This window comes from Cimex lectularius, unplaced genomic scaffold, assembly GCF_000648675.2.
Source record: "Cimex lectularius strain Harlan isolate CLEC.00 unplaced genomic scaffold, Clec_2.1 scaffold13, whole genome shotgun sequence".
NCBI lineage: Eukaryota > Metazoa > Arthropoda > Insecta > Hemiptera > Cimicidae > Cimex > Cimex lectularius.
In genome coordinates this window covers 1,560,815-1,588,160 of record NW_019392649.1, presented here as the reverse complement: position 1 = coordinate 1,588,160, position 27,346 = coordinate 1,560,815, and the positions used below count along the sequence as shown (strand labels likewise).

General features: G+C 36.2%; 1 protein-coding gene and 2 non-coding genes across 3 annotated transcripts; 1 reads left to right on the top strand and 2 right to left on the bottom strand.

The window, feature by feature from the left end:
• Positions 1 to 513: 513 nt before the first annotated feature.
• Positions 514 to 27,346, top strand: LOC106664436 (homeobox protein engrailed-1a-like). The gene is made up of 3 exons (XM_014390138.2): positions 514 to 1,023; positions 20,758 to 20,872; positions 26,396 to 27,346. Exons 1-3 carry the CDS (start codon positions 627 to 629, stop codon positions 26,622 to 26,624), a joined length of 741 nt encoding a protein of 246 aa, XP_014245624.1. The 5' UTR covers positions 514 to 626; the 3' UTR covers positions 26,625 to 27,346.
• Positions 15,037 to 15,109, bottom strand: Trnad-guc. Its single transcript has one exon. It is a non-coding gene; the product is annotated as a tRNA-Asp (tRNA).
• Trnan-guu lies at positions 15,361 to 15,433 on the bottom strand. Its single transcript has one exon. It is a non-coding gene; the product is annotated as a tRNA-Asn (tRNA).

The following is a 27,346-nucleotide window of genomic DNA, read 5'->3' as shown; positions in this document are numbered from 1 at the left end:
TCTCTTATTATCATTTGGAATGGGATGACGCATAAAATGAGGTGGTCGGTGGCAAAATGAAAATTCGCGTCCAGCGTGAAAAAAAATACAAGAAGAGAAAAATTGAGATATTCGAAAGAGGAGGAAAAGGGGTTGTATTAGTGAAGAAATAATTAATAGGTAAGGAGGTAGGTCGGCATAAGTGTGTAATGATTCCATCAAGAGTTAATAAACATATAGAACCTTCAATCCTGTTACCAATATATGTAATCGAGTAGATTAAGTCCCCAGGGGGAATGGGCGTGCCCAATCTTCCCGGTAATAACTTGATCTCGGTTTTTCTCCGCCCGTGGGGGAGAAGAAAGAAGACTAGTTTCCATTATTATGTTTCCCTCTCTGTCAGTCGCACGGGGGTCCGTGTAGCTTCGTCTCTTTCACAATGCCGCCGGTGGGGCTGGGATCCAAGTCAGGATTGGACGAGGATGAGCGCTTGCGCCGAAAGGCGTTCCCTAAGTCCGTGGAGGGGACTTGGCCCGTGGGCGTGTTCTCGCCGGGACAGATTTCGAGTTTGAAATCTTAGTTTAAAGCTGTCACCCGGTGACAGAAGCTCTCAATCCGCCCGCCGGTCGACTTGACATGGTGTTGTGATGGCCCTGGAAAACGCCGTCGAAAAGCGGACCTCCGCCTTCCACAGGATCGACCTCCTGACGAGGCCGGAGAAGTTCCCGGGGGTCTTGCCCCGGCTCCCGGCATACTCGCCAGGCAAGGAGTCCATCTATCCGAGCAGCAAGGAATCGCCGCCCCCGGCACAGCCCGAGCCGGCTCCCACGCTCTCCTTCTCAGTGGACAACATCCTCAGCCCGGAATTCGGCAAAGTCGCAAGGAGGGTAGCAGCCTCTCTACCTCAGTCGGCCTGCCCCAGGAAAGGAGTAGAAGAAGTCCCGTCGCCTACGAAAATCGACCCCGTCATCCCGGACGATCCGAATGGACCCGTTTGGCCCGCCTGGGTCTATTGTACCAGATATTCTGACCGACCTTCTTCAGGTGAGAGGCATATAAATTAAAAACATTATATGATTTTACATTAAGACAACATCAACCTACAAAACACACGTGTGAACACAGTAAACAATGAGCCCCAAGCCAGTGCGCCAATAGTCCAAATCCTTGGAAATACCTGATCTCCAACAAATATCTTTCATAAACACTCAACCTTTCTGTTCTAACTACAAATCTCCACCTGGAATCTCGATCTCCAAAGACTCCCTCTATGTTTGTTAATTTATTTAATCGTCGCGTTTGTGATAACACTCAACTGCCATTTACAAGCTACTATCATATAAGAAACCTTTGATTTATAACAAATATTATTTAATTTTTCTTTGAAATTTGGTGCTCAAAACCTGACATGCTTATCTACATATATACCAAAAACAAATCTTACCTATCAAAATTTCTCATTTTATGAAGACCAGATTGATTATTAGGTTAATTAATTTTGACACTTAAAGAAAGAAACCAGCTTAATTTTCCTCTCAGAATTGCGGAAATCAATCAAAATTTTAATTGACCCGAAGATGCTAACAAACAAACCAACTTTTTTGATCATGATTTACAAATAAAAAACATTTGTAGGCCCAGGATTCGAACATAGAACCGCCAACGTGGAAAATATATCTTTGATAATTGGTCATGTCCAATCTTCTTGGTCAGTATAACCTTGCTGTTTTGGTCTGTCAGAGGCACTTTGACTATTTCACTATTTTTTTTAAATTGACACAGATTTTTTCTCCTAAGATTTATTTACAAGCATCTCCCCCCCAGGATTAAAATTTTGCATATCGATTACGATTTATATTTGTATTGAATTGTTCATATTTTTATTGTATTCCGTTAGTTATATAAAATATAAAAATATGTAGAACTTAATATTTAAAGTTGTATCTGAAGTGATTCTTTTCATTAAAAAGAGCTTAACATCCAAGTACACGTTAGATGTCGCGGACTAAGTCTAACCACTTTACAATTTTGTTCACGTTATTTGCAAATAGAAAGCATTGGGCTATGCCAGGATTCGAACCTAGAACCGCCAGCGTGGAAGTACGAGTCGAACGCTCACACGCACAAATAAACAACTTTGATAATTGGTGTCCAATCATCTTGGTCAGTGTAACCTTGCTGAATTGCCCTGTCAGAGGCACTTTGAGTGTCTGACATCTTTAGCTGTCGTCAGGGTTATAAGCAGGGAGATGCACCGGTACAAACCCGGCACTTAATGGCGAAATGGTCTGAGTCATTCGAAAATAGCGAGAAAAGGTAAAAAAAAAGACCGAAATGCAATTTTTACGTGTGGCCATAAAGAAAGATAGGTAATTAATGAAAAAACTGTCAATTTGCTCATAGAAAATATAAGGCTTAGTTAATTCTGATCATTTGGTTTACTGTTTAAGAAATCTTATTGGAATTATTTAATTTTTCTCTGAAAATGTCTCTAAAGCAAATTTTTAAATGGGATTCTTATATACAATATGCTAACAAACACACCTGACTTTTCAAAATTTTGCATTTGTGAAGTCAGATAATTTATTATATTACTTACTAATCAGCACCAATTGATTAAAAAAAACTTGTTTATTTGTTCCTTTCAAGTTTGCGGAAATCAATCAAAACTTTTAATTGACAACCACGCCTCCGAAGATGCTAAGAAAAAACCCAACTAGTTAAAAAAGAATCGCTTGAAACAACTGTCGACTATCGTTTACAAATTATTACCGTTTAAGAAACCTGATTGATTTATTATAATTATTATTTATTGTTTGTGTTGACATATAGATCTTTTTCAAAAGAAATTGTAAATTGACATTTCATACAAACAAACAAGACATGAAATAAACATGAAAGAAATCAAACCTGACCAAATGGTGACTGTCATTTTACAAATTATTATCACACCCTGATTGATTTTTGATTAAACATTGTTTAATATTCTCTATAGATCAAATATTAGATTATTTTCTTTTCAAATCGACCTGTATAGAGATATATCCGTCCGTTTCTAGCGTTTTTGAACCGTTTCTTTCAACTTTGAAAAGATACTCGTACTTTCGAAGATATTAACAAATAAAACCCAATTTCAATTTTTAAATTCTCTTATAAAAACAGTCAACAATCGTGTACCATACATGGAAAAACATTCTTGATTCATGGTGATAATTATTAACTGATTGGACTGTGGTATTTGAAAACATTTTTTTATTTACCAATATTTCCGAAATTTTTGTCCCTCATTATCAACGCGGCCCGAATGAATTTTTTAAATAATTTAATTATTTACATTACGTGGTATGTAAACTAGCAACAGCTCATCTAAACACCTGATAGTGCAACTTTAAATTAATAAAAATATAAATAAGTTTATGTGCCAAATTATACACACACACACACTCACTCACTCACTCACTCACACACTCACACACACACACACACACACACACACACACACACACACACACACACACACACACTACACAGCACAACACAACACACACACAAAATCTGTTAATTAATACAGTCACATAATTGACATTGAATAATTATTTAATTTAACGGACATTTAAAACTACGAATCTCTTGATTGTTGAAGTCCAGACATATTGAAATTTCAGACCTTTCATACTTGTCAAAATAGCTGTTTAAAAATTGTTACTATTTGAATTTATATTAATAATTATATAATTTTTTACTATAGTTATCAATTAATTGTCTATATAAAATGTATTTGTTCAACAATCCTGAAATTGGGGCTGCCCAAAGAAAAATCTATCTCCAAATATACTGAAAAAACACAACTGAAATTTAAACCATATAAAATATGGGCATTGTATGCGGTTTTCCATACACACCCGGATACAATGTACGTATGATCTGCTTTGTTATGCTGACTCCTTCCGGTGATGTTACCTCGGGTTTGTTGATGACTTCATACAGAATCGGGTTATTTTTCTGTTTTAATTTGACCTCAAATAACTCCCCTCATCTTGGTGTTGTCAAAAGGAAAACTATTTTCGGACGTTTTGTAATAAACAATTGCAATTGTTACGGAAAAAACAAATTGGAGTTAGTTTCATGTGATACGGCACTTGGCCATCTTCCTGTCCCTACAACCGAGGATAGGTGGACCGTGATCAGTAACGGCCCAGTCAGAAGAACATAAAATTCTAGATCATAATGTTTGGTTGTCGGATGCTTCAACTTGCACTCAATAAAATCTTATAATTCGTTGCCAAAATGCATATATACATACCGAGTAAAAGATGATATAAGTTATTTCTGAGAATTCATCTCGAGGTCAGCAGGGTGACTTGTAGCATGGTTGATTCTAATGATTTAATTTCTCTTTTAGCCATCTTCAATATCAGGTTTGTCTCTCTGCTTATACCTTGACGAACGCTAAAGATGTAAACTGTTAAAACGTGCCTGGCAGTCCAAAATACCACTATGATGGGAAACATCTAAGGTTTATAATGTCAGTGAGCTGTTTGTACTAATTACCTTTCTAACTGAATGGTCACCCGTTAAAATTGTATTTCGGGAATTTTTTATCATCGTTATTTTTGTTCTTTTTATTCCCGACCATTCGTCACAAGAGGTGGGTTTGTGCCAGTGCCTCTCCCTACTTATAGTTCTGACAACCACTAAAGATGTCTGATTCTCAAAGTGCCTCTGACGAGGTTAGAGTGGCCAAGATGCTTGGAAACGAACTATTATGAAAGTTATTTATTTGCGCGTTTAGGCGTCCGACTATTTACGTATTTACCACGCTGGCCGTTTAAAACGTTGTCCGCCTCCAAATCTCTCCAAAACCAATTCAACAAAGTAAATTTTGCGTATGCAATAGTTAAACCAAAACAAACAATAAAATTAATGAAAAGGGGAGATGACACCCAAAATATGGATCTTCAGATCACACAGAAAGATCAAAAGATTTATTTTAAAAAAAACCTGCTTGATCTCGATCCACGAGGGTCCTTCCTTTTCAAAGTTTCGTGCAGAAGAGAGTGCCGAGTCCTTCCAATTCTAGGGTCGAATCCTGGCATAGACATATGATTTTTATTTATAAATAACGGGGAAAGTGGTTTGACCACCTTGTCCGCGACACCTAAAGCTTTAAATATCAATCTCTATAAATTTTTATATTTTATATATCAGAATAAAATCAAAATATTAACATTTTAATACAATAAATTTTTTTAAACCCACTAGTCATATAGAAAAAAAAAACGATATTATTACTATAAATCTTAGACTTGGAGGTGATAAGGTGGTTATAAATAAGTCTTAGATGGGAGAAATTTGCATCAATTTATTAAAGTTTCTGTCATTTTCGGTCATTTCGATCTGCCTGTACTTTTGGCCTGTCAATGGCCACCAGAGCGAGGTACTAACAAACTAAAATCACGCCTCAGACCTCAATAAGAAATTTCACAATTGAAAAAACTCCTTTACATTGTCTTTGAAATCAAATAACGCATATTAATTTCAAGTAATAATCAAACTTCTCCATTAAATTATGTATTTGAAGAAAAAGTTCTAACCGTAATACTATGATTCTTGTTTAATACGCAATCCACACTCTGCTTATACATGATAGCAATCTATAACAATGATGACGACGGGTACTTAAAGCGAAATCAGGAAAAGATCGCATTCCGATAAGGATTTACGTGGGGGACATTTAATGACAATCTGTCGGCACGCTAACCAGAAAGTGATACCAGTAATTCCGAACAATATGGACTATAATAAGACTTGATAACTATTAATTAATATTATTATTAATTCATTTTTTCCGGTAAGGCCTTCTTTTATTCAAGCCTGCAAGGAAGGATTAAGTTAATGTTCTTACAAAGAACACTAAAACATTAATTGTTTTCTATTCAATTTTGACGGTGGTTCAAAACATTTTACATAATAAAATTTTCAAATATTCAAACAAGCCAAACCTTTTGATTTTAAACTAGGTACCAGAAAGAGTCTCGTCCCCCGGTGAACCGACGAAAGGCACTCTTCATAACATAAATAATGTAGTTGGAGGAGAGGGCAATATATCCAACGTCAGAGCGTGCATGTCCCGAAGAAGTTTCCGGAGACAAGCGATAGGAAAAAGAGGCAAATGAATTATACATATGTCCCGGTCGGGTCAATTTCTGTCTCTCAGATAGCCGGCGGGGGCCTGAGTGCCAAGCATTAATACAAAGATAGTCCCAGGTAGTCCCCAGGAGCATAGGACACATGAGGCTTTGAGACCGAACAAAAACAACCCTTTAAAATCCTACAAACTACTTAAGAAGAAAGGAAATTTCCTTGAAAAAAAAACTCATTCGTAGAGATAAACTCCTTTATCTTATATTCATATTATCTCATAAGATTTATTTTTGATTGTGATGAAAGGTCTGGGTTCGAATCATTTTAGAATTTCCTTTATACATTTCAATTTAAGTACATATTTACTATAAATCCTGGTTTGCCTAACGATGCATTATTGGTTTGGCAGTTTGTTTGGCTGTCAGTTTCAGCCATGATCGGGGTTATAAGCAGGGAGAGGCACCGATACAAACCCAGCATCTAATAGCGTCGCCCAGTTGAATACAGCGAGAATAAAAATATAAGGATAATCAAAGATGACCGAACTATAATTTTATTTATTTATGAAGGGATTATGAAATGTTAACCTTATTTAATCGCAACATAGTAAGCTATATAAATAACAATTATAGAGTTTAGTCTTATTCCATGATTTTGCTCTGCATATTTTTGCTGTTTTGATCTGTCAGACGTGCGTTAACAATTCGACATCTTCATCCGTTGTTAAGGAAATAAGCAGGGAGTGGCACGGACACAGACCATGAAAAAACAACAAAAAGTTGAAAACAGCGGGAAATAAATAGCGAATGAAAATGACTAAATTATAAATTTATTTATTTGGGGGTTATGATATGTTAATCACAATATAAAATCACTCATCATCAATCAATAGGAAGATAGATAACTATAAGCTATAGAAAAAACACTGATAATAAAGAGCTAGGTGGTTTTCAATTATTTTCGGCTGCCTAATCATGCACTTTGGTCTGTCAGACGAGTTTTGGCAGTTCGGTAAATTCAGTGCTTGTCAGGGATATAAGCAGGGAATGGCCCCGTCACATACCCACCACAGAATTTTGTTCGCAACCAATCAGTTTGATCTGGATCTTCGATTTTTTGACCTACTTGTTCGGGCAGTTTGTCAATTTCAGCCTTCGTCAGGGTTATAAGCAGGGAATGCCACCAGCACAAACCCACCACAGAATTATGTTCGCAACCAATCAGTTTGATCTGTATCTTCGATTTTTTGACCTACGTCTTCTAGCAGTTTGTCAATTTCAGCCTTTGTCAGGGTTATAAGCAGGGAGGCACTATCACAAATTCACAAAAGAAGGTGGGTGGCATTATTATTACTATTAAAGATAGAAATAAGTTTTACGTGAAATAAGTTTTAAAAAATAGTTGGAGGGTTGACGTTACCTTCTAAACAAGTGGTAAAATATTAATATGTGTGTCATAAAAATTCCACGATAAAACTTCAAAAACCGACCGTATTGGTTTTAAAATAACCACTTTAATTTGACCAGTTATTATTGTAGCTTTATATAATAGACTTATTTTTTTTTTAATGTTCAATGCCTGTCAAAGTTATAAGTAGGGCGACACAGACTCACTGGAGAGGTTAAATATCTAAATCAGAAACACTGAACTACAACTGTATAATATTAGAGTAAAATAAACGTATGTTTATTCACCATTTCTTCCATTAACATTTTAGGTCTAATATTTGAAAATAGTGCAATGACTATGGCAATGAATGTACCACCCACCTTTAAATTCGTTTTTATTCTAATACTTTCTATCTGTATACTTGTAAACAGGTAGTTATATATTACTTTTAGCTCCTCACCAAAGCAGGCATTTGAATGCTTTTGATATGTGGCAACATCGGCGATTCACAGGTAATCGTATCAGTTTAAAGACAATTTTTGAAGAATCGATAAAGCCGGCACACATGTCAGGTTAATTGGGCTAGCCGTGTCAGACGAAAAACGAAACGACAGAAAACAAATCACTCCGTACTGTTTTATATCATTATATACAATTCGCATGTGGAAAAAGTTAGTCACGTCAGTGTTTCCGACGAGGATTTTATGCTTTGTCGGAACGGGTTCCATAATTTGACGAAAAAAGACATTATTTAAAAAAAAAACGAAGAGGTATCCTATTCACGCGATCGTTTGTGCTAATTGGGCTACAAGGCTCGCGACAAGAATGAACATGAAATTTATGAGAAAACAAATTGTTCTCCAAAAAAAAAAAATAAATAATTAAATGAAAAAATATGATAATATGGAAATATTCAACAGCTCTCTTCTACTTGGTATAAAAGTACTTAATAATCAACTATTTTATTCCGAAAAAAAGTCACATAATTTGTAAATATTTCTGACATTTCCTATATGTTAAAATCCTGTTCATAACGTAGAATTTTATTAATGAAAATGGAATTTTGTGATATCTTCTTGACTGTCTGAGCGCAGGTGCCTCACCTTGCTTACATCCCTGACAACCAATGAACATGTCAAACTGCCAAAACACGACTTACAGGCCAAAATGAAACGAGGAACTACAAACATCTTAATGAGTGTGATAAGTTTATGGAGTTTTCAACTTATCACTATTGTCTTGGCATATTTGTAATAAATGGCTCAAAATAAGATTTGATATAGTCAATTAAAAAATTATACTTTATACCTTTTGTGTAAGGTATTGGTTGAATTGAAAAAATAGTGTCACGAGCGAGATTCGAACCCACGACCTTCGGCTAAATACGCCGCTGCTCGAACCACTTGAGCTGTCGGACTTCGAATTACTTTAATAATAGATACCTTTCCAATTTGCCCTTCTTTTTGCCATTTTTCAATCCCGGGTTCGAAACCCGCTCGTGACACAAATTTTTTCATTTCAACCAATACCTTACATAAAAATTAATTAATTAAAATAAGTTATTTGGTCCATCGGATCACGAAATATAATGGACCATCGACCATCAAATAGAAGGTATAGATAATATTATTAAGGATTGTAATCAGGCTTGGTTCATTCTCGAGGTAAGAGGGTAGAAAGTGTCCAAGAGGAAAATCGGAATAATTTTTATCAAATTTTTAGGCAGTAATTTTAATTTAATACCCTTGAAATTGAATGTGTAATTTATCTGTGATTTCACGTAATTTAACTTTTAGTGTCGATTGTAGCAATCATGGTCGAAATAGCACGTTTTATAAAACGTGCATTCCAATAATTGCGGTGCCTTACAACAGAGTCGAGATTAAAGCTTGAACTGATATTTTGTCTTCTCAATTTCTAATGTCAAATATAAATTATATTATTATATAGTTAATGAATAAACAGTTTTATTTGCATAAGAAAAATAAGACAAAAATCCGTAACAATGTATAAAAGCAATGGCTTTACAGGTTGTTGTCCAATTTATTATTTACATTTTTCCAATTGAAAATTTTTAATAAATTAATCTTTTTATGCAAGGTTTTTGGTTGAAATGAAAAAGCTAGTGTAACGAGCGGGATTCGAACCCACGACCTGCTCTAACCACTTGAGCTATCGTGACTTCAATCCACTCGGTTACCAACTCCTCAAATCAACCTACAACCTTTCGAATTTTCGCTCCTGTTTGCCAACTTTTAATCAAATTAATTCCACATTTTTTAAATTAAATTGTTACGACTTGCTTAGAAGGTATCAACATTCGCACGACTGTGAGATTTTTATTCTGGTTGGAAGTGACATGATTGTGTAGTTTTGGTCTTTCTTGCCTCTCTGTTTTCTCCGCAGGCAGATAAATTACTAAAAACTTCAAGTGAAGACGGCTAAAAAGCCAAAGCAGACCAAAATAATCGGAAACAACTAACAATAAACTTCAGGATCATAACCAGACCTCAAGAACAGATTAACGTTATTTATGTTCGTGATTTCTTTTTAGTCAGATGGTTCCAGTTTGTGCAGTGACTCACCCTGCTTTTTTCCTTTACCGACGACTGATATGGTACAAATTCTAATTGTAGAATTTCACTGTTGAATAAATATTGTGGGATTTCTTCTTGGGATCCGTCAGTTGATGAACCTGTAGCTTGGTCATTTTCCATCATTTTAGTGATCTTTTCTTCACCGTTTTGGTCTGTAGGCAGAAAAATCACACAAAACTACTGCTGTAGACGGTGAAAAGAAAAAAAAAACATGTATGGTATCTTTTGTTTTTGTGAAAATAACACATCATCTGGCCGACTATTGAACGGCCGGTTTGAGTCATTGACTCACCCTGCTTATATCCTACTCCGACGAATATCAAATTTAGTCCAAAATCGAAAAGAAGAACATCACTATTTCACCAACTTGGTAGTTTCTGTATCATTTTGGACTGTCTTAACTTAATATCCCACTCCGTGGTTTGGTCTATAAGCAGATAAATCACTAAAGAAAGACCCAGCTGAAGATGTCGAAAACCAATAATACACTTGTTCATATCGACTTCAAGAAAATATATAACTATTTGTGTTCTAAGTGGCTTCGTTTTATTTTTCTTCTTCTTTTTATTCCCAATGTATCTATTATTGTAGGCTTCTATCCAGATTTTGTGACGCCAGGTGATTTTTGGCGTATTTATTTTTTCATTTAGTATATTTTAGTTATTTACAGTATCCTTAGGTGATTAGATTCATTGTGGATCATCCGTGGTGGATTGTTTTCTATATATTTTATTGTGATATATTTTGTTCGGCTTTTTTAGTATAACTATTTTAGTTGTATAGTTATGTCAGACACGTTCCGGATTTTCTCTATCTTTCATTGTTGGATATAAGCAGGGTGAGGCACTAACACGAATCAACCGTTGAAATACCGAAACGTGTCTTTTGGATTCAGAACAGCGCGGGTAAGCTAGCCAAAATCATCGAAAAATTTAGAAAGATTTATAAATCATAACTGTGCGTACCCAACAAGAATTTACTGTAATAGAAATACCTTGGCCATAGGAAATCGTTCGTGATTGTGTGGAGGTCCGAAACCTTCGAAAGAACCATTCAAGCCACACGTGCCTTTAGAAATGTGAAAAATAAACGGGTTTTCTTTCAATAAATCAAGTATGATTACATGTAATTTTGAATATCAGCTCAGAATTTTACGATATTTAATAATGTTTCTACGGCTGTAAAAATATATTTGTTGTTATATGTTTGACAGGAACAATCAAATTGGTAAAACAAACCAGTATGATAAAAAACGACCGAACCACAAGTTCTGTACACTCCAGATTCCAACAAGATATCTTACAATTTATTGAAAATGATTCCTGAACCTGGGTGGAAGTCCTGGAAATACATTTTCTGTTATTCTTACTTTGGGGTTGTTAGGTATTAGAGTTTTATTTATTAAGAGGTTTATCCTGGAACAATACAACCATCCGAGTTATGTTGCAGAAATACATTGCATATATGGCGGAATGTCATTCGAAGTTTTTGATATATGCTCTTTCGATTGAAAGCTATGGTCGACCATCTTCCAGGATCATTTCCTGTACATTTTCTAAGATCTATATTTAGCTGTTGTTAGTATTTAATCTTTTTTTGATGGATTTATTTTAGATTAAGACAAACATCCTTGTTATTCTGTTGTACAAACTCATATAGGCAAATAGTCATTCAAACTTTTTACTTTTAAATACTCGTTGGATTGTACAGCTACAGTCTACCATTTCCCCATATAATTAAACAAGACAAAATGTACAGTTTCTGACATCTTCGGACTTTTCAAGGATGTAAGCAAGTTGAAACGCCAACACAAAACTGAAGCAGTTTCGAACTTTTTCATAATTTACTGTCTTATATAAATGCATGGCGTGTGACTCCCCATTCGACCCACATACGTACTACTCCATCCCGATAAAACGAAAATATCATTACAATTATTACTAACTTCACATTTTTCGATTAATTAATATTTATGAAAGGTATTGGTCGAGATAAAAAAAGTCAGTGTAACGAGCGGGATTCGAACCCACGACCTTCGGCTAAATATGCCGCTACTGTACCACTCGAGCTATCGTGACTTCGATCCGCTCCGACACTAACTTCCCATCTCAAATTCCAGAGGTGAGGTTGAGATGGGAAGTTAGTGTCCGAGCGGATCGGAGTCACGATAGCTCGAGTGGTAGAGCAGGGCGTATTTAGCCGAAGATCGTGGGTTCGAATCTCGCTCGTGACTCTGACTTTTTTATCTTGACCAATACCTTTCATACATATTAATTAATTGAAAATTGTGACTAATTATTTAATTATTTTTATCAACTTATTCTTAATTATATAATTACTCAATTAATTATACACAATTTTTTCGATATGAAAAATCTTTGTCACAGGGGGGATTAGAACCCACGACTTTCGGCTAAATACGCCGCTTTGAGCTATATGAAGCCGCGATTTGCTTACAAATTGGAATAAAATGGAGAGTCGAAATGGGAATTTTGTGGCATGGGCGATTGAAGTCACCGTAGCTCAAGTGGTCGAGCAGCGGCGTATTTAGCCGAAAGTCGTGGGTTCGAGTCCCGCCAGTCACACAGATTTTTCACTTCGAAAAAAAAATTTTAATTAATAGCGTCATTATAATTATTATTACACAAAACTGGGGGATTAAACTAGTTGGCTGAAAATTGAAAAATAATAAGGCTTAAGTTTGATTTGTAAAGTTGGTTGACTCAGCGGATTTCCCGATAAATTTCGCATTAGTCGATATATAATTTATTGAATTGTGTTATATATCTAAAAATTAATTTAATATTCGTTTAGGGTTAGTAGAAAAATATTAGCTAATAAAATAAAAATATAGCTCCAATTTTCAGAATTATTCCTCTCTCAGAAATTATGATTTTTATAATTATCCTTTATTGATTGCTCGATCCTTTTTAAAACATATTTATACTATTAATGTACTATTTTTGTGATTAGTCTACATACTATTAGTGAGTCTTGAGTTACCCCTTATTAAAATTATTTAATTAATTGTATTCGATACCGTCAAAACTTAAAGTGTGAAGAGATTGTAACGATTTATAAACGCTGGAACATTTGCATTTTCATTCCGTCCATAATAAATTTGTCGGTGACAAATCGTAGGGGCCGAACAATGGCCACGTCGATATTGTGTCCTTTCCGCGCGGGTTTTGAATGGTTCGGGGCCTATCTGTGAGAAATAGGAACGGCAGCAACCTAATCGACCGGCTGGTACAACAGTGTTTGTTCCCGGCTGATTTATCGCCGGCGGATGAGAAAGCGCTGTGGAGGTCGACGGTTTTCACGAAGGACCGAAAAACTGACATAATGTGAAATAAGGGAATCTACCGGCGACGGGGTGCCACGGACGGATCAGGCTTGCATGACGCCAGGAAAACAATTTGGCCCCCCTCGGCATAACATATTCACTTAACATGTTTTTGTATACTTAGTTGTCATATCGGACAAATATGAGAAGGCTTTTTACATTTTTCCAATAATCTCGGCCAAATTTACACTGATTTGATTTTAATAAGATTATAAAATTCGGGAGGTGTAATTACTACTCATTTTTATCTCCAGGACGATTTCTTTCCCCTCTTTTTCAGAAACTCTTCTAAATGACTTTCTATTTCCTGCTGGATAGGAGATGTATTGTTTCCAGACTACTTGTCTTACCTGAATCTTTCCCTTTAAATGACTGACATTTGTCAGACGTCCCTGAAAGTGAATCAGAGACGCCCGGACCGTTACCAGAAAGGCAGAGGTGGCTCAAAACTTACCATTTCTCTTTTGAAATCGTAATTTTCGCTTTTCAACTCAATTTCAAGCTTTAAACGCCAAGAGATGTAGAATGAAGTATAACACAAACAAATGATAATTATGTAAGTTTTGATCATTGTCAAGTCGCCTTGGATACATCTCTGCCAAAGAACTTATTGACTTGTAAAGTAAGACGTAAATCATTGGGTCCCGGGGCCGTATGTAAAACGTAAGATTGACACATCCTTTCAACATAAAACATCCACCATTAACTCCGACGAAATTGTCCTCTATATAAACAAAGCCCCCCCGTTTTTCCGTGTGATTTCAGAAGTCACCGAGGCCGGCACGACACCAGTAATTGCGTGTTGTGACAAAGGGAAGAATCCACGCCGCAAGCCGCACAAAATATTCAACCCCAGGCACGACAACGGTTAACAACCGACGACTGCGACCGTTCGATTGTTTCCCTTAATCAAAGCAACAACAAACAGTCACTTAAGCATCCCGGCGATTGTCACATTATCGTGTCTTTGCCTTGCCCTTCTGCGGGAGGCCTTTTGATATCATTATGCTCCGATTACGGTAGACGGGACTTCACTTCATGCACGGCTATATTCCGTGACTTTTCAATAATTCCGTTTTGTCGATCCTAATAGTTAAACGGTCTTTTACAATCTTTTGACAATATCCTGTTATCGTGAACAAAACATGAAAATAACAATGAACCCGTAAACAACATCGCTTATTTCATACTATTTCATCACCCAATTTAATTTTAGAGCCAACCATTCCTGCGTTCAACAACTATATCGGATAGTCGACACCATCATGGACACGTATGAGGAATGCTCAGTATATCACGGATTGTTCCTAGATGTTGAAAAGGTTTTCGACAGAGTTTAGCATCATGGCTTTTTTTTCAAAGATAAAAAACTAAATCCCAGATATGTACTATCGATTGATCCTCTCGTAAAACAATTTAAAAAAAAATTATGCTGGAGTACCACAAAGAAGTGGATGGGTTCCATTACTCAACATTCGGTATACTTACTAAATCTATTATATTTCGTGGTCCGATAGACCAAATAACTTTATCAATTAATTAATTTTTATGTAAGGTATTGGTTAAAATGAAAAAAGCTAATGTCACGAGCGGGATTCGAACCCACGACCTTCGGCTCGACACGCCGTTGCTCTACCACTTGAGCTTTCGTGACTTCGATCCACTCAGACACCAACCTCCCATCTCAACACACCCTTTCGAATTTTCTCTCTGTTTTGCCATTTTTGAAATATCGTGTAACCAGGATTCGATTCTCAGTTACATGAAGTGGCCACGGAGAGCATTAGTGAAGATATACTTCATTGTACTTATTAAATCCATTATATTTCGTGGTCCGAATGACCAAATAACTTCTTTCAATTAATTAATTTTTTTGTAAGGTATTGGTTAAAATGGAAAAGCTAGAGTCACGAGCAGGATTTGAACCCACGACCTTCGGCTCAACACGCCGCTGCTCTACCACTTGAGCTATCGTGACTTCGATCCACTCAGACACCAACCTCCCTTCTCAACACACCTTTTCAACTTTTCTCTCCGTTTTGCCATTTTTGAAATATTGTGTAACCAGGATTCGATTCTCAGTGACATGAAGTGGCCACGGAGAGCTTTAGTAAAAATATACTTCATTGTACTTATTAAATCCATTATATCATGGTCCGATTTCAATGTATGTAATTCTGTATACTGCAGATTACCCCCAATCTCCTGTGTTAAAGTTGGCGCATTTTTCTGATGATATTGCGGCTTTGGCGGCCGGTGACTCAGATTTAGCTTTCCAGAGACTACACTCCTCCGTTCAACAAATAAGTGACTGGTGTGAAAAGTTGAATGTGAAGCTTAACTAAAATATTGCAACTAGTATTTTTCAAGTACAAAAGAAGAGTAGAAACGTCATTAATCTCCAAGGGGAAGCCATCCAACTGTAAACCTCAGTTAAATACCTCGGGTTACACTTTGACTAAAAACTTATATTTGACAATATTGTCCAGATCGTACAACTCAGAAATGAGGCAGTTGTACTTTCTTCTCAACAAAAAGTCTAAACACCTCTCGACTTGAAACGTTGTGTATACTTTTTGGTGATAAGATCAATATCTATGACTGTGAGATCATCAGCGAGCAAGTGCCAAGTGAAACGGGTTCAGACAGTTCAAAATCGAGTTCTGAGGTAAATAACAGGTGCCCCATGTGAGGAACACTTCATACTGACCTAAAAATAACGATCGTAGCGACATTGCCACCAACGCCTACATAAGACTGAAAAGATGACCCTCATGCACCACCACCTCGAAACAACTGACGTCTGAAAAGGAAAAGTTTGGTGACTAGTGACTTTTGAAAAATCGAATAACTGTAAATAATGTAAATGCACCCCTTTTGTTAAACTATAAACATTCATTTCTCCATTGTACTTAATACTTCTAAATTAATATGTGCATGCCCATATACTGTGTAAAAAAGGTGGGTCACATAATCCCCCATCATGTCACACGTGAATTAGGGCCTTAAAAACTAGGATGTAATTTTGTTTAATAAAGTATAACAAAAAAATCTTTTTTTTTTATCATTCTTATTTGCGAATCTCGTATCACGAGAAACCAGCTGAATAACGATAACTAATTCGCCAATGATTTATATTTTGACAACAGACAAACCTAATTTTTTCTTGCTGGAATGGGGTGTCAAACGAGTCCAGGACGGTACAATACAATATTTATACTCATGTATGCAGAGAGGAAGAAAATATAACCATCAGAGCAGTAAACTCGATCACTCAGAGCAATCTCGACACCAAAAGTAGGAATAAGGAAATACCCCATGATCAGGAGGGTATAATCTGTTGGTATACCAAATCTACGCAAGGTCAGGAGTCTCAAAATCATGCAAATCTGGGACCTTGGTCGATATATTTCAAGCCTTCCAGACAATCGACAAATGTACTCAATTCAATAAAATAATCAACCGACAAATATCATGCACTAATAGAACTTCATCAGCTGAATGGCAAGACCATTGAATAGGATACTTCAGTAGTATAGATGGTATACTATAGTAGTGTTGCAGTATACTAGTGTAATATAGTGACCTAGTGGGTATATACTATGGGTTCATGTCAAAGAACTTTTTAGAAGAGAACATAAGTGATAGTAATGATGAGTATAGATAGGACAGCAACAAGTGATGAAAACGAAGAAACCCATACTACAAACTTGCCAGACGCTACAGAAGTTTCCCTGCTGACAAGAACTGAATCTTTCTGCAAACTGAAGATCATAAAATATCTGATATCTGTCTGAGTGTGAAAGAAATTATAACGTATCAGTGGACGAAGAAAGACAAAATACTAACAGGTTGATGTTGAGAAAAACAGGGGTTTACCAAGGTGCTGCACTTCTGCAGGAGAAAGTGTTTTGGGCGTTACAACTCTTTCAACCGGTTCATGTAATCAAATTCCTCGACAAAGTGTGCCTCCACACCACTGGTACAAATCAGGGGATGTAGTAACTCATAAAAGAAAAAAAGTATGAAATAGCATCTGAAATCTTCATCGACAATGAATCATCAATCAATTCACCTTCATATCCCAGGTTATATCACATCAAATACGGGTTTTCGCGCGACAACCAAAAGCGTCTTTAAAAAAAAGGATACAATGTCTCCTCTTAAACAGCATTATTCCATCAGTATAAATCGTCGGAATGTAAGTTCAAAAGTTATATCCTCTGCGGCCGACTTTGCAATCTTGATGACGCCGCGGTGATTACCCGACTTAACAGCCAACCGTGAAATATTTTCTTTTTTTCACAAATGAAAAATTTTGTTATCTGTGATACTCGAGTTTGTCAGAATACAATAATTTTTACGTCATTAGACGATATTATGGGCTAGAGTACAACTAGTCAGGTGAAATATTTTCGGTAAGGTGTCTGAACCCAATGCAAAAAGGCCAGTCTGATCCTGCAAAATATTTTATTAAAAGCTTTCGTCTATTTTCTTACACAAGGTAACGCAGGAAAAATGCTAATACGTTTATTTATAGTGTACCAGGTTATTTCCAATCAAGTACTAAGAAAAAGTTTATCAACTAAGTCACTGGAACAAATTGGTGGCCTCCCCCTATAATTTGTTTGATTATAATCACACCGAAAAATACGTTAGGGTCGAAATATGTTATTAGAGCTTTATTCATTCATAAAAGGCATTAATTACGGTGCAAATTCATTTTGGAAAAAGTTCGTTTCGATCGGGGAGCTAAGGAGCAAACAACAGGAGCTTCTCATTTCCAGTAATTGCCGTCTACCGGATCACATTGTCTATTCAGGTCTATTTATTTATTCATTCACGCCTCAAATGACGAGTTGCCTTTTTTAATTGTCGGCCGATTCACGACGAGATGTCTATTTTAACAACGAATTATTCAATGGAGACAAATCGAACGAAATTCTATTTTATTACTATTTTTTCAAGAACTTTTCATTTTGTACTGGTTTGATTAAAAATTATCTCTCGTATCATTCTTTAATTGAGTAATAACAGTTCAACAACACATTTTTTTCAGTCTAAAGAGAATTGCTTGAATATTTAATTGATTTATTTTGTATTTATTTATCTATGAGATTTTTCCTTGAGGAATGAGAGTTGACGAAAACGTAATTGTCTGCCTATCGCTGATTTAGCTTCTGATTTTTAATTGTTGTCAGGGTTTTAAGCTGGGAGAGGCACCGATACACACACGTCTATTATGTCGATAGGCGAACCATGTCATATAGTCAAAAACATCTAGATTAAAATACTATGATGATCAAAAATAAATTATTTATTTATTTTAATGTTATGGATTTATTAACAACATAATATCCCAGAGTGTGCAGATATATAGTTAGGTATAAGCTACAAAGTAGCGATAACAGTGATAATTAAAACTTGGTGCTTTTTTAATAATTTGGTCAGCCTATCATTGATGTTTTGATCTATCTTCAACTGTTGTCAGGGATATAAGCAGGGACTGGAACCAATACAAACGCAGCACCTAACGTAATGAAATGACAAACCCGGCGAACAGTTGGAAACATAAAAGTAAAAATATTAGGATGATCAAAAGTGATACCTTATATACCTTATAATATAGATCATGGTAGTTTTCAATTATTTAATTTGCCTATCCTTACTGATCCGCTTGTCAGGCAAGTTTTGGCAGTTAGAATCTTCAGTCGTGGTCAGGTCCATAAGCAGGTCAAGGCATCGATACGAACCCACCATGAAATTTGACGAAATGATGAACTACGTCGCACAATCTAAAAGTTTGAGGATAAAAACACTAGGATGATTAAACACCGCACTATAAATTTATTGATTTATTTGTGAGTTGTGAACTGTAAATTTTAAGCATTCACAATCAATCACGTAGTATTTATCAAGTAGGTAATTATATAGTTATAAACTATATAAAACGCTGATAATCTTGATCTGGTTTTTTTTCCATAATTTTAGACTCCCTATTGTTTAAAATAATGTAATGTTCCAACCGTCAGACGAGTTTTTGCAGTCAGAATCTTCAGCGCTTGCCAGGGTTATAAACAGGGCGAGGTACCGACACCCAAGCAAAATGGCTATTTGGTTGTTTTCAACGATGTTTGTCTGTCTATTCTTACGGCTTTAGTCTGTTAGACGCACTTTGACGGTTGTCAGGGTTATAAACAGGGAGAGGCACCGACACAAACCTCACTACCGCACAGCATATTTTTTAATTTTAAAAAGTTCACCTCCAGAAAGTAAGAAATGTTTTAAATAGAAACAACAAAAAATTAACGCACTGACAATATAAACCTTAGTTTTCCTATCGTTTGTTTATCTGGCGCTTTTTTGGCAGTTTACCATCTATCATGGATGTCAGGATTATAAGCAGGGAAACAAACCCGATTTAAAGATGGGTAAAAGTTAAAAGATTAAATTATTAGAAATGACCACATAATGAAATCTCAAAATCCATTGCTAATAATTATCATCATTTTCTTGACTATTCAATTTTTTGTCTGAAACCAGACATTTTTTGTGATTTATTATTAAACAAATTACGTGCAAAATTAAGCAAATGGACTTTAACTATCACAAAATATCAGAAGTTGCAACGTGAGTGATCCAAATTTTTCTGATGCTACTTTTCCTCCAAGCTATTATAGCGTTATTTTATTGCTGTATTTTTAATCTAGATGTTTCAACATATAGGATTTTTTTTAAATATCTTAACAAACTTTTAAAAAACACATCTCATAAGGGTGGTTTATTGATAAAAACCCGTTTTACTGATCCGAAGGGGCCGATAATCAGAAAAGTCCATCTTGGATTAAATCGGTCGGAAAAACAGTGTCAATGGATCATACCAGGAGTTAGTTTTCCGGTTGAGTCATTTAGAAATGCCTAAGGAGGATTAGCCCGGAAAGGGGACGGCAGCTGGGGGACGACAATGACTTCGATTCGAGACAGGACGCATCCTTTTGTCCTTTAACGGATCCGACGATCCCACCTCGATCCCAACCCTTCACTGAGATAGCTTTTGATTAACAATTTTCGTCAAACGGTTCAATGGTAATTCTTTTTTAAAGTAAACAAATGGAGGAAAGGGCAAAAATTACCAATCAGAATGTATGAAATGCCAATCCTTCTGGAATTATTCAATGTGCTATAGAACTTGACATGACTATAGTTTTTAGGTTTAAACTCTTAAAACTAATTAGAAAACAGGTTGCTTTGTTTTTTATCGTTTGGTTCATCGAAAAGTCTAAGTATACCCGTCTTTTCTAGGCCCGAGGTCGCGGAGGATTAAAAGAAAAGACAAGGCAAAAGAAGATAAGAGGCCGAGGACTGCATTCTCCGGCGAGCAGCTGGCAAGACTTAAGTCCGAATTCAGCATCAACAGGTAAATTTTGCCAAGTCTATCTCGTCCTACTTCCATATCCTATATACAGCTTGCACACATACACATACAAAAAAGCGACTATTTTTATTTCTTTAATTTACAATACAATTACCATTCCAAGTTTAGCCTGTTGTGATCGCATGTCGTTAGGCTTACAGCACAAGGTGGGGGTTTGGATGTTCAAAAAACTCTTACACAGGGAATTCTGGATGTGCCGCCATCTGAAGTTTTGTTACAGCGAATATCAAACTTTTCCTTCACACTAAAGGACGTGTACTTAACTTCTATCAGTTAACCAAAGCTAGGAAATGCACGATTTCTGAATTATTTCCATCCATCTGGAATATAATCATCTGGAGTCATATAAAATACATCAGGAATAGTGAAAAATATCACCTTCGTAGTACCAAAAGATTGAACTTTGGTTGAGGTTGAAGTAACTCGAAAAGCCGGTCTATTGTTCAGGATGATGATGTCTTTTTTAAAAAATCTTCCAATTCTATTTTATCAACAGATTGCTCAGGTTCATGTAGAACCAGCCTAGTAACCATCGATGGATTAACGGTGTTTCCCATTACTCCAGACTCCCAGGAAAGGAATTAATAGATAACCCTGAACCTTTCTTCATTTCCAACACCAAATCGCCTTGGCTAACTTGTCATCAGAAAAAAAACTCTTAATGAAACATAATGGATTTCATTCACACAGCTTTCCTACACTGGAAAACTACTTTTTATTATCTAGCCATTTTCCACAGTTACTAGGATTTCTCCAACCAACCCAGTTTTCGTACAACTTGACAATTTTAAAAGCTCATAGCACATTCTTCTTGAAAAATCTACCCTTCTAGATGTTGGGAGTTCATGTCATTAGTCTTTTTCACCTCAACTGTGCCTAAGGGTATCTTTTGGTCCGCCAGACTTACTGGCAAATACACGAATACGTCTACAGCCTCATCTAGTTCCATTGATGGTAAATCTAAACCATCCTTTCCAAAGACAGAACTCTATTGTTTTCATCAGTAACGAAATGCATTTTGTTTACTCAACCTTTTTACAGTAACTGGAATGGCCATTTTTTATGATCTAACCAGTATCCCCGGTTATTAGTATTTCACCAGTAAACCCAGTCTTCGTTAAAATTGACGATTTTGATGATATATCACATGGGGTTATTAAAATATTGCAAGTTTCTCCCTTTCTAGAAGCTGGGGGAGTTTATGTTACCAGTTTACTTTCTTATATTCCAATTACACATATCCTATATTAAATTTCTTATCGGAAAGATCCTTTGATGATACAGGATGGATTTTGTTCACACAGTTTCGATATCACAGGTAGCAAGCCATTTTCAAAGTCATCCAGTATACCCAAATTTCATCAAATTTGTCGAAAGCTCAAATAACAAGGGGTTTATAAAGGGTTAAAAGGTTGTATTAGCTGCTGAGGGAGTTCTTTTCATTAGTCTATAGTTATTTTTATCTAAACTATAACTCTCTATCACTGGCTCGAGAACGCGTTGCTTCACTTGGTTCTTCAGCTATATCCGTTGATGGTGACCCTGAACCCTTACTTTTTTTTTTAATTCTGTTGTTTTCTTAAGGAACGAATACTTGATAAAACAGCTTGATCTTACTACAATTGAAAAGGCTATTTTTGATAATCTCACCATATCCACAGTCATCCAGTTAACTTTAACTTTTAAAATGATAAAGTTTTCTACCCTTCTAGAAGCTGGGGCGTGTTCATGTTTTTTCACCTTGATCATGCCTGTCGGTGTCATCCGATGCTCCACACTCCCTGCCAAATACTGGTAGAATTCAACAGCTTGCAGTTGATTAATTTAATAAAACTTCCTTTCCAAGGACATCGCTGTTTAAATCCTCAAACCAATGGCGAAAAGTGTTTCCACATCTTCAAAAATGTTATATAGTGAAAATTTCGTAAACCGTCTTTTTAGTCGACAAAACTAATCGAAGTAGTTCGGTAGTTTTCGGCCTGCCTATCCTCAATGTTTTGGTCTGTCGGACGCGTTCTGCCGGTGCCTAATCCTACAGGAATTCCAATCCTACAGTACATATGTCGCTATATTGTGGCAATCCACTGTCCTCCATGTTTGGGTCCGTCAGTCGAGTTTAAACGTCAGGCCTTCTTCTGGTTGAGTCGGTGATATACTTATTTCCTTAACTCAAGCGATGGAACTGTATCTCCTCGCAGATTACAAAAGGAAAATCTTTTCTAGAACGAGCCAAATTTTTGTAAAAAAAAGGTTAGACACCTCTTTAATAGCTTAATAAACAATAAATAAATATTACCACTTTTCTGTTCTTATCAGAGGATTAATCGGACTTTTTTTTAAACGAAACCCTATTACATCCAACGACAGATACACGCAACCTAATTAAGAAATCGATCACGTGGTGAATATAATAATCTCATCTTCTTCGATATCCCAATTGAGTTTTAAATTCATCCGGAAGGCTTAAGCAATTCAATTTGTTAATTTATATAGAAAAAAAGATAAACACAAACAAAGAAGTAAATGATTATTTAAAGTTTCGTACGTTAAATTTTAGGTCAGTATATTAATTGTATGGAAAATAGTTGAAATGTGTATTTAATATATTAAACTATGCAAAAACTAATAAGTGATTTAAGGGATTCGTTCGAATCTAGAAATGGTAACCTGGCACCTAGTCTATATACGTTATCCTGCTCATTTTTGCCTTGTTTTTTGAGCAGATTTGTTGGCAATTTTACGTGCACAATGTGTAGTATTGTTGATTGTAACAAGACGGCTGAGTTTTAATGAAATAGGCTCTCGGTCCACCAAGCACAATATCCGGTAGTTAGGGACCACCGGGGGAACAAAGCCAAACCGCAAATAGAAGAAAGATTCCGGATCCACGCCGATGCCCCGACCAGAAAGCCAGAGGAAGGAAAAAACCCTGGCAATAACGCATGACAGATTGACGTTTCGCGTCTCACGAGTCTATCGGGTATGTCAAAATCGGTAAATAAATACATTTACCCAAGGGACTGGGGCTGTTATTATAATCATTTTAACTCGCGCCGAATAGATTTGAATAAATTATTCCCCTTGGACCTCTAGCTATCACGCGAGGCTTGCTTCTTTTCACAAGTAGCCGAGGAAAACCTTTTTTTTTAAAGGGTCGGAGGGGGTCTCTAATCGGGTGATTTTGTAACATCGTCACGAAATCAGTGTTGGTTTAATTAAATCTTTGTCAAATACAAACAGCCTTTGCCCACAAAACGTCGACTATGTTAATTAAACAGGAATCATTCAGGCAATTTTACCCGACTTTTAAAACTTGATTTGCATTCAAACTGTAACATATGAAACACTTGACAAATGTATCTTATTTTATTTACGTTAAACCAGAACAGTATTGTAACAAGGAAAAACAACAAATGTTTTTAGAATCGGTGTCAATATTGGACTTATCAAGGATATTTCAAAGTAAAGTTGATGTTGTTGGGTAACTCCGATTTCCGGTTCAACATATTTCAAGAGCCTATTGTCCAAATTCTTTCAATTATTAATTAACTTTTTATGTAAGGTTCTGGTTAAAATGAAAAAGCGAGTGTCACGAGCGGGATTTGAACCCACGACCTTCAGCTCAATACGCCTCTGATCTAACCACTTGAACTAATGTTACTTCGATCCACTCGGAGCGTATTAAGCCGAAGGTCGTGGGTTCAAATCCCGCTCGTGACACTCGCTTTTTCATTTTAACCAGAACCTTACATTAAAAAAATTCAAGTTTGATTGTTTCTGATTATTTGTTTTTTTTTAGAGATTTTATGCTTACCTCATTTCTCTTTTAGTAGAGGATTTAACAGCTTACCCAGCCCCAATATTTTAATTCCACATTAAAAGGGTATACAGACCCTGCACTGAAGATGGCAAAAAGCCGAAACACGGCCAAAAGAACGAAGATGGGTGGGCCACGAGGATTTCACAATAAATGATAGATTATTCCTTCCTTGTGGTCCTATTAAAAAAACACTTTATTCGCACTTTTCATCATGCGTCTACTTCCAGTACTAATAACAAAATTTCCTTCTTAAAATTAATCAGCTAATTATTTAATATAAAGGATATAAGCCAGAGGAAGCGTCGACAGGACCCCAAGTTGAAATTTTGAAACGTGTCTAACAGATCAAACCGTCAGTCTAGTAAGATTGGGATCATCTGAATCGATTAGCACGTTTTAGACCAGGCAGATTGTATTTTTCAGTGGTTTCCAGGAATTTAAGCAGGGAGTGGCGCCGACACAAACCCACATTGAAACGTAGAAACGTGTCTGACACACCAAAACCACAAGACCAGAAAGATCATCTGAAACGATCAAACTAGCAAAACGATTAGTACACATTAGATCAAGGAGTTAGTGCTTTTCAGTATTTATCTAGGTTATAAACAGGGAGAGGCACCGACACAAACCCACCTTGTAATGTAAAAACATGTCTGACATACGTTACCGCGATCCTAGGAAACCTTGATCATCTAAAACGACCAAAATAACAAAACTTTAGACCTTGCAGTTTGTTATTTTCAGTGATTGTCAGGGTTATAACTAGGGAGAGGCACTTACATACAAACCGACCTTGAAATGTCAAAATGCGACTTACAAACCGGAATGCCAAGCCAAGAAGACCTGGATCCACTGAAACGGCGAAAATAACAACATTTTTAGTAAACTTTAGACCTTGCAGTTTGTTAGTTTCAGTGGTTGTCAGGGTTATAAGCAGGGAGAGGCACCGACACAAACCCACCTTGTAATGTAAAAACAACATACCGTTACCGCGATCCTAGGAAACCTTGATCATCTAAAACGACCAAAATAACAAAACATTAATCAACTTTAGACCTTGCAGTTTGTTATTTTCAGTGATTGTCAGGGTTATAACCAGGGAGAGGCACTTACATACAAACCGACCTTAAAATGTCAAAACGCGACTTTCAAACCGAAATGGCTAGCCAAGAAGACCTGGATCGACTGAAACGGTGCAAATAACAAAATTATTAGTAAACTTTAGACCTTGCAGTTTGTTAGTTCCAGTGGTTGTCGGGGTTATAAGCAGGGAGAGGCATCGACACAAACCCAACCGTGTTTCTCTAATTCCTAAATAGTTCCTAGTATTTCCTAAATAACTAATAAAAGTAAAATTAGTAGAATCAAAGAGATGACCATGATAGCGAGGATATGTAGACCAAATTACAGTTTATATTAGTTAAGATCATTGGTGGAAATGGAGTTTTATCTTTTGATCTTTCCTTCCTCAAACTGTTTCTTCCTTTCTAATTATTTTCTGGACAGTTACATTTTTTACAGTTACAACGAACAGTAGTAAATCACGGCGCAACATTAAAAGAGTTTACAAACTATAAACCAGTTATCATAACTATTCACGTTAACACACTTAACACTATATTACACATTATTATAATGTTACAGCCGATCTTTTGAATATTTTATAAAGTTATAATTTTTCGCAGGTACCTGACGGAGAGAAGAAGACAGGCGCTGGCCGGTGAGCTGGGCCTGAACGAGGCCCAGATCAAGATCTGGTTCCAGAACAAGAGGGCCAAGATCAAAAAAGCCTCCGGGTCCCGGAATCCCCTGGCGCTTCAACTCATGGCCCAGGGTCTTTACAACCATTCGACAGTACCTATGTCGGACGAAGAAGACGACGAGAATTCAATGCAGAACGGTTTGTCCCATTAGACCGGACCTCGATCTCACACTTGTGCTGCACCTCCTCCACTTGTCCTTACCTCATGACTTCTTGCGGCCAAGGAAGAAACGACCTGCAGCCACGTTGGCCAACTGTAGTATTGTGTATTTATTGTATTTATTTTATTTGTAAAGTTTGTAATTTAGTTTCTGTTTTCTGATTCCGTCGCTTTAGGTTTTTTCTGGCAATAGTTCAACTAGAAAGATTTTAGATATTTTTGGAAATATAAGCTTGCATATGCAATCGGAATGCACTATTGTATTATCTACTTTGTATTTTACGAAAAATACATAAAAACTCAATTTAAATTCTGATTGCATGTATAAGTTATAAAGCACTGAATGCAATTTGACTTTTTGCAAATAGGATTCATATGAAGATATTTGAAATACAAACTTTACTCATGGGTAAATTTAAAAAAAATCTTCTCAACAATTTTTTAATAAAGAAAGAATTTTATGAGAAAAGATGTGCAAATATTTCACTTGTAGCGAAATAATCACAATGAAATCTTCCCGTGAAATTTCAAGTAGGATGAAAGCTAAATGTAAATAATTGTAAAAGCGTTAAAATGATGACGATGTACAAAATAATCACTGTTGGACTTGGCTTTTCTGAGTTTAAACGCTGATGAACTGTGTGTATATAAAATTGTATCAACTTTTTGTTTTGATACACGAAAAAAATGCTAGTCAATGTAAATAGAAAAAAA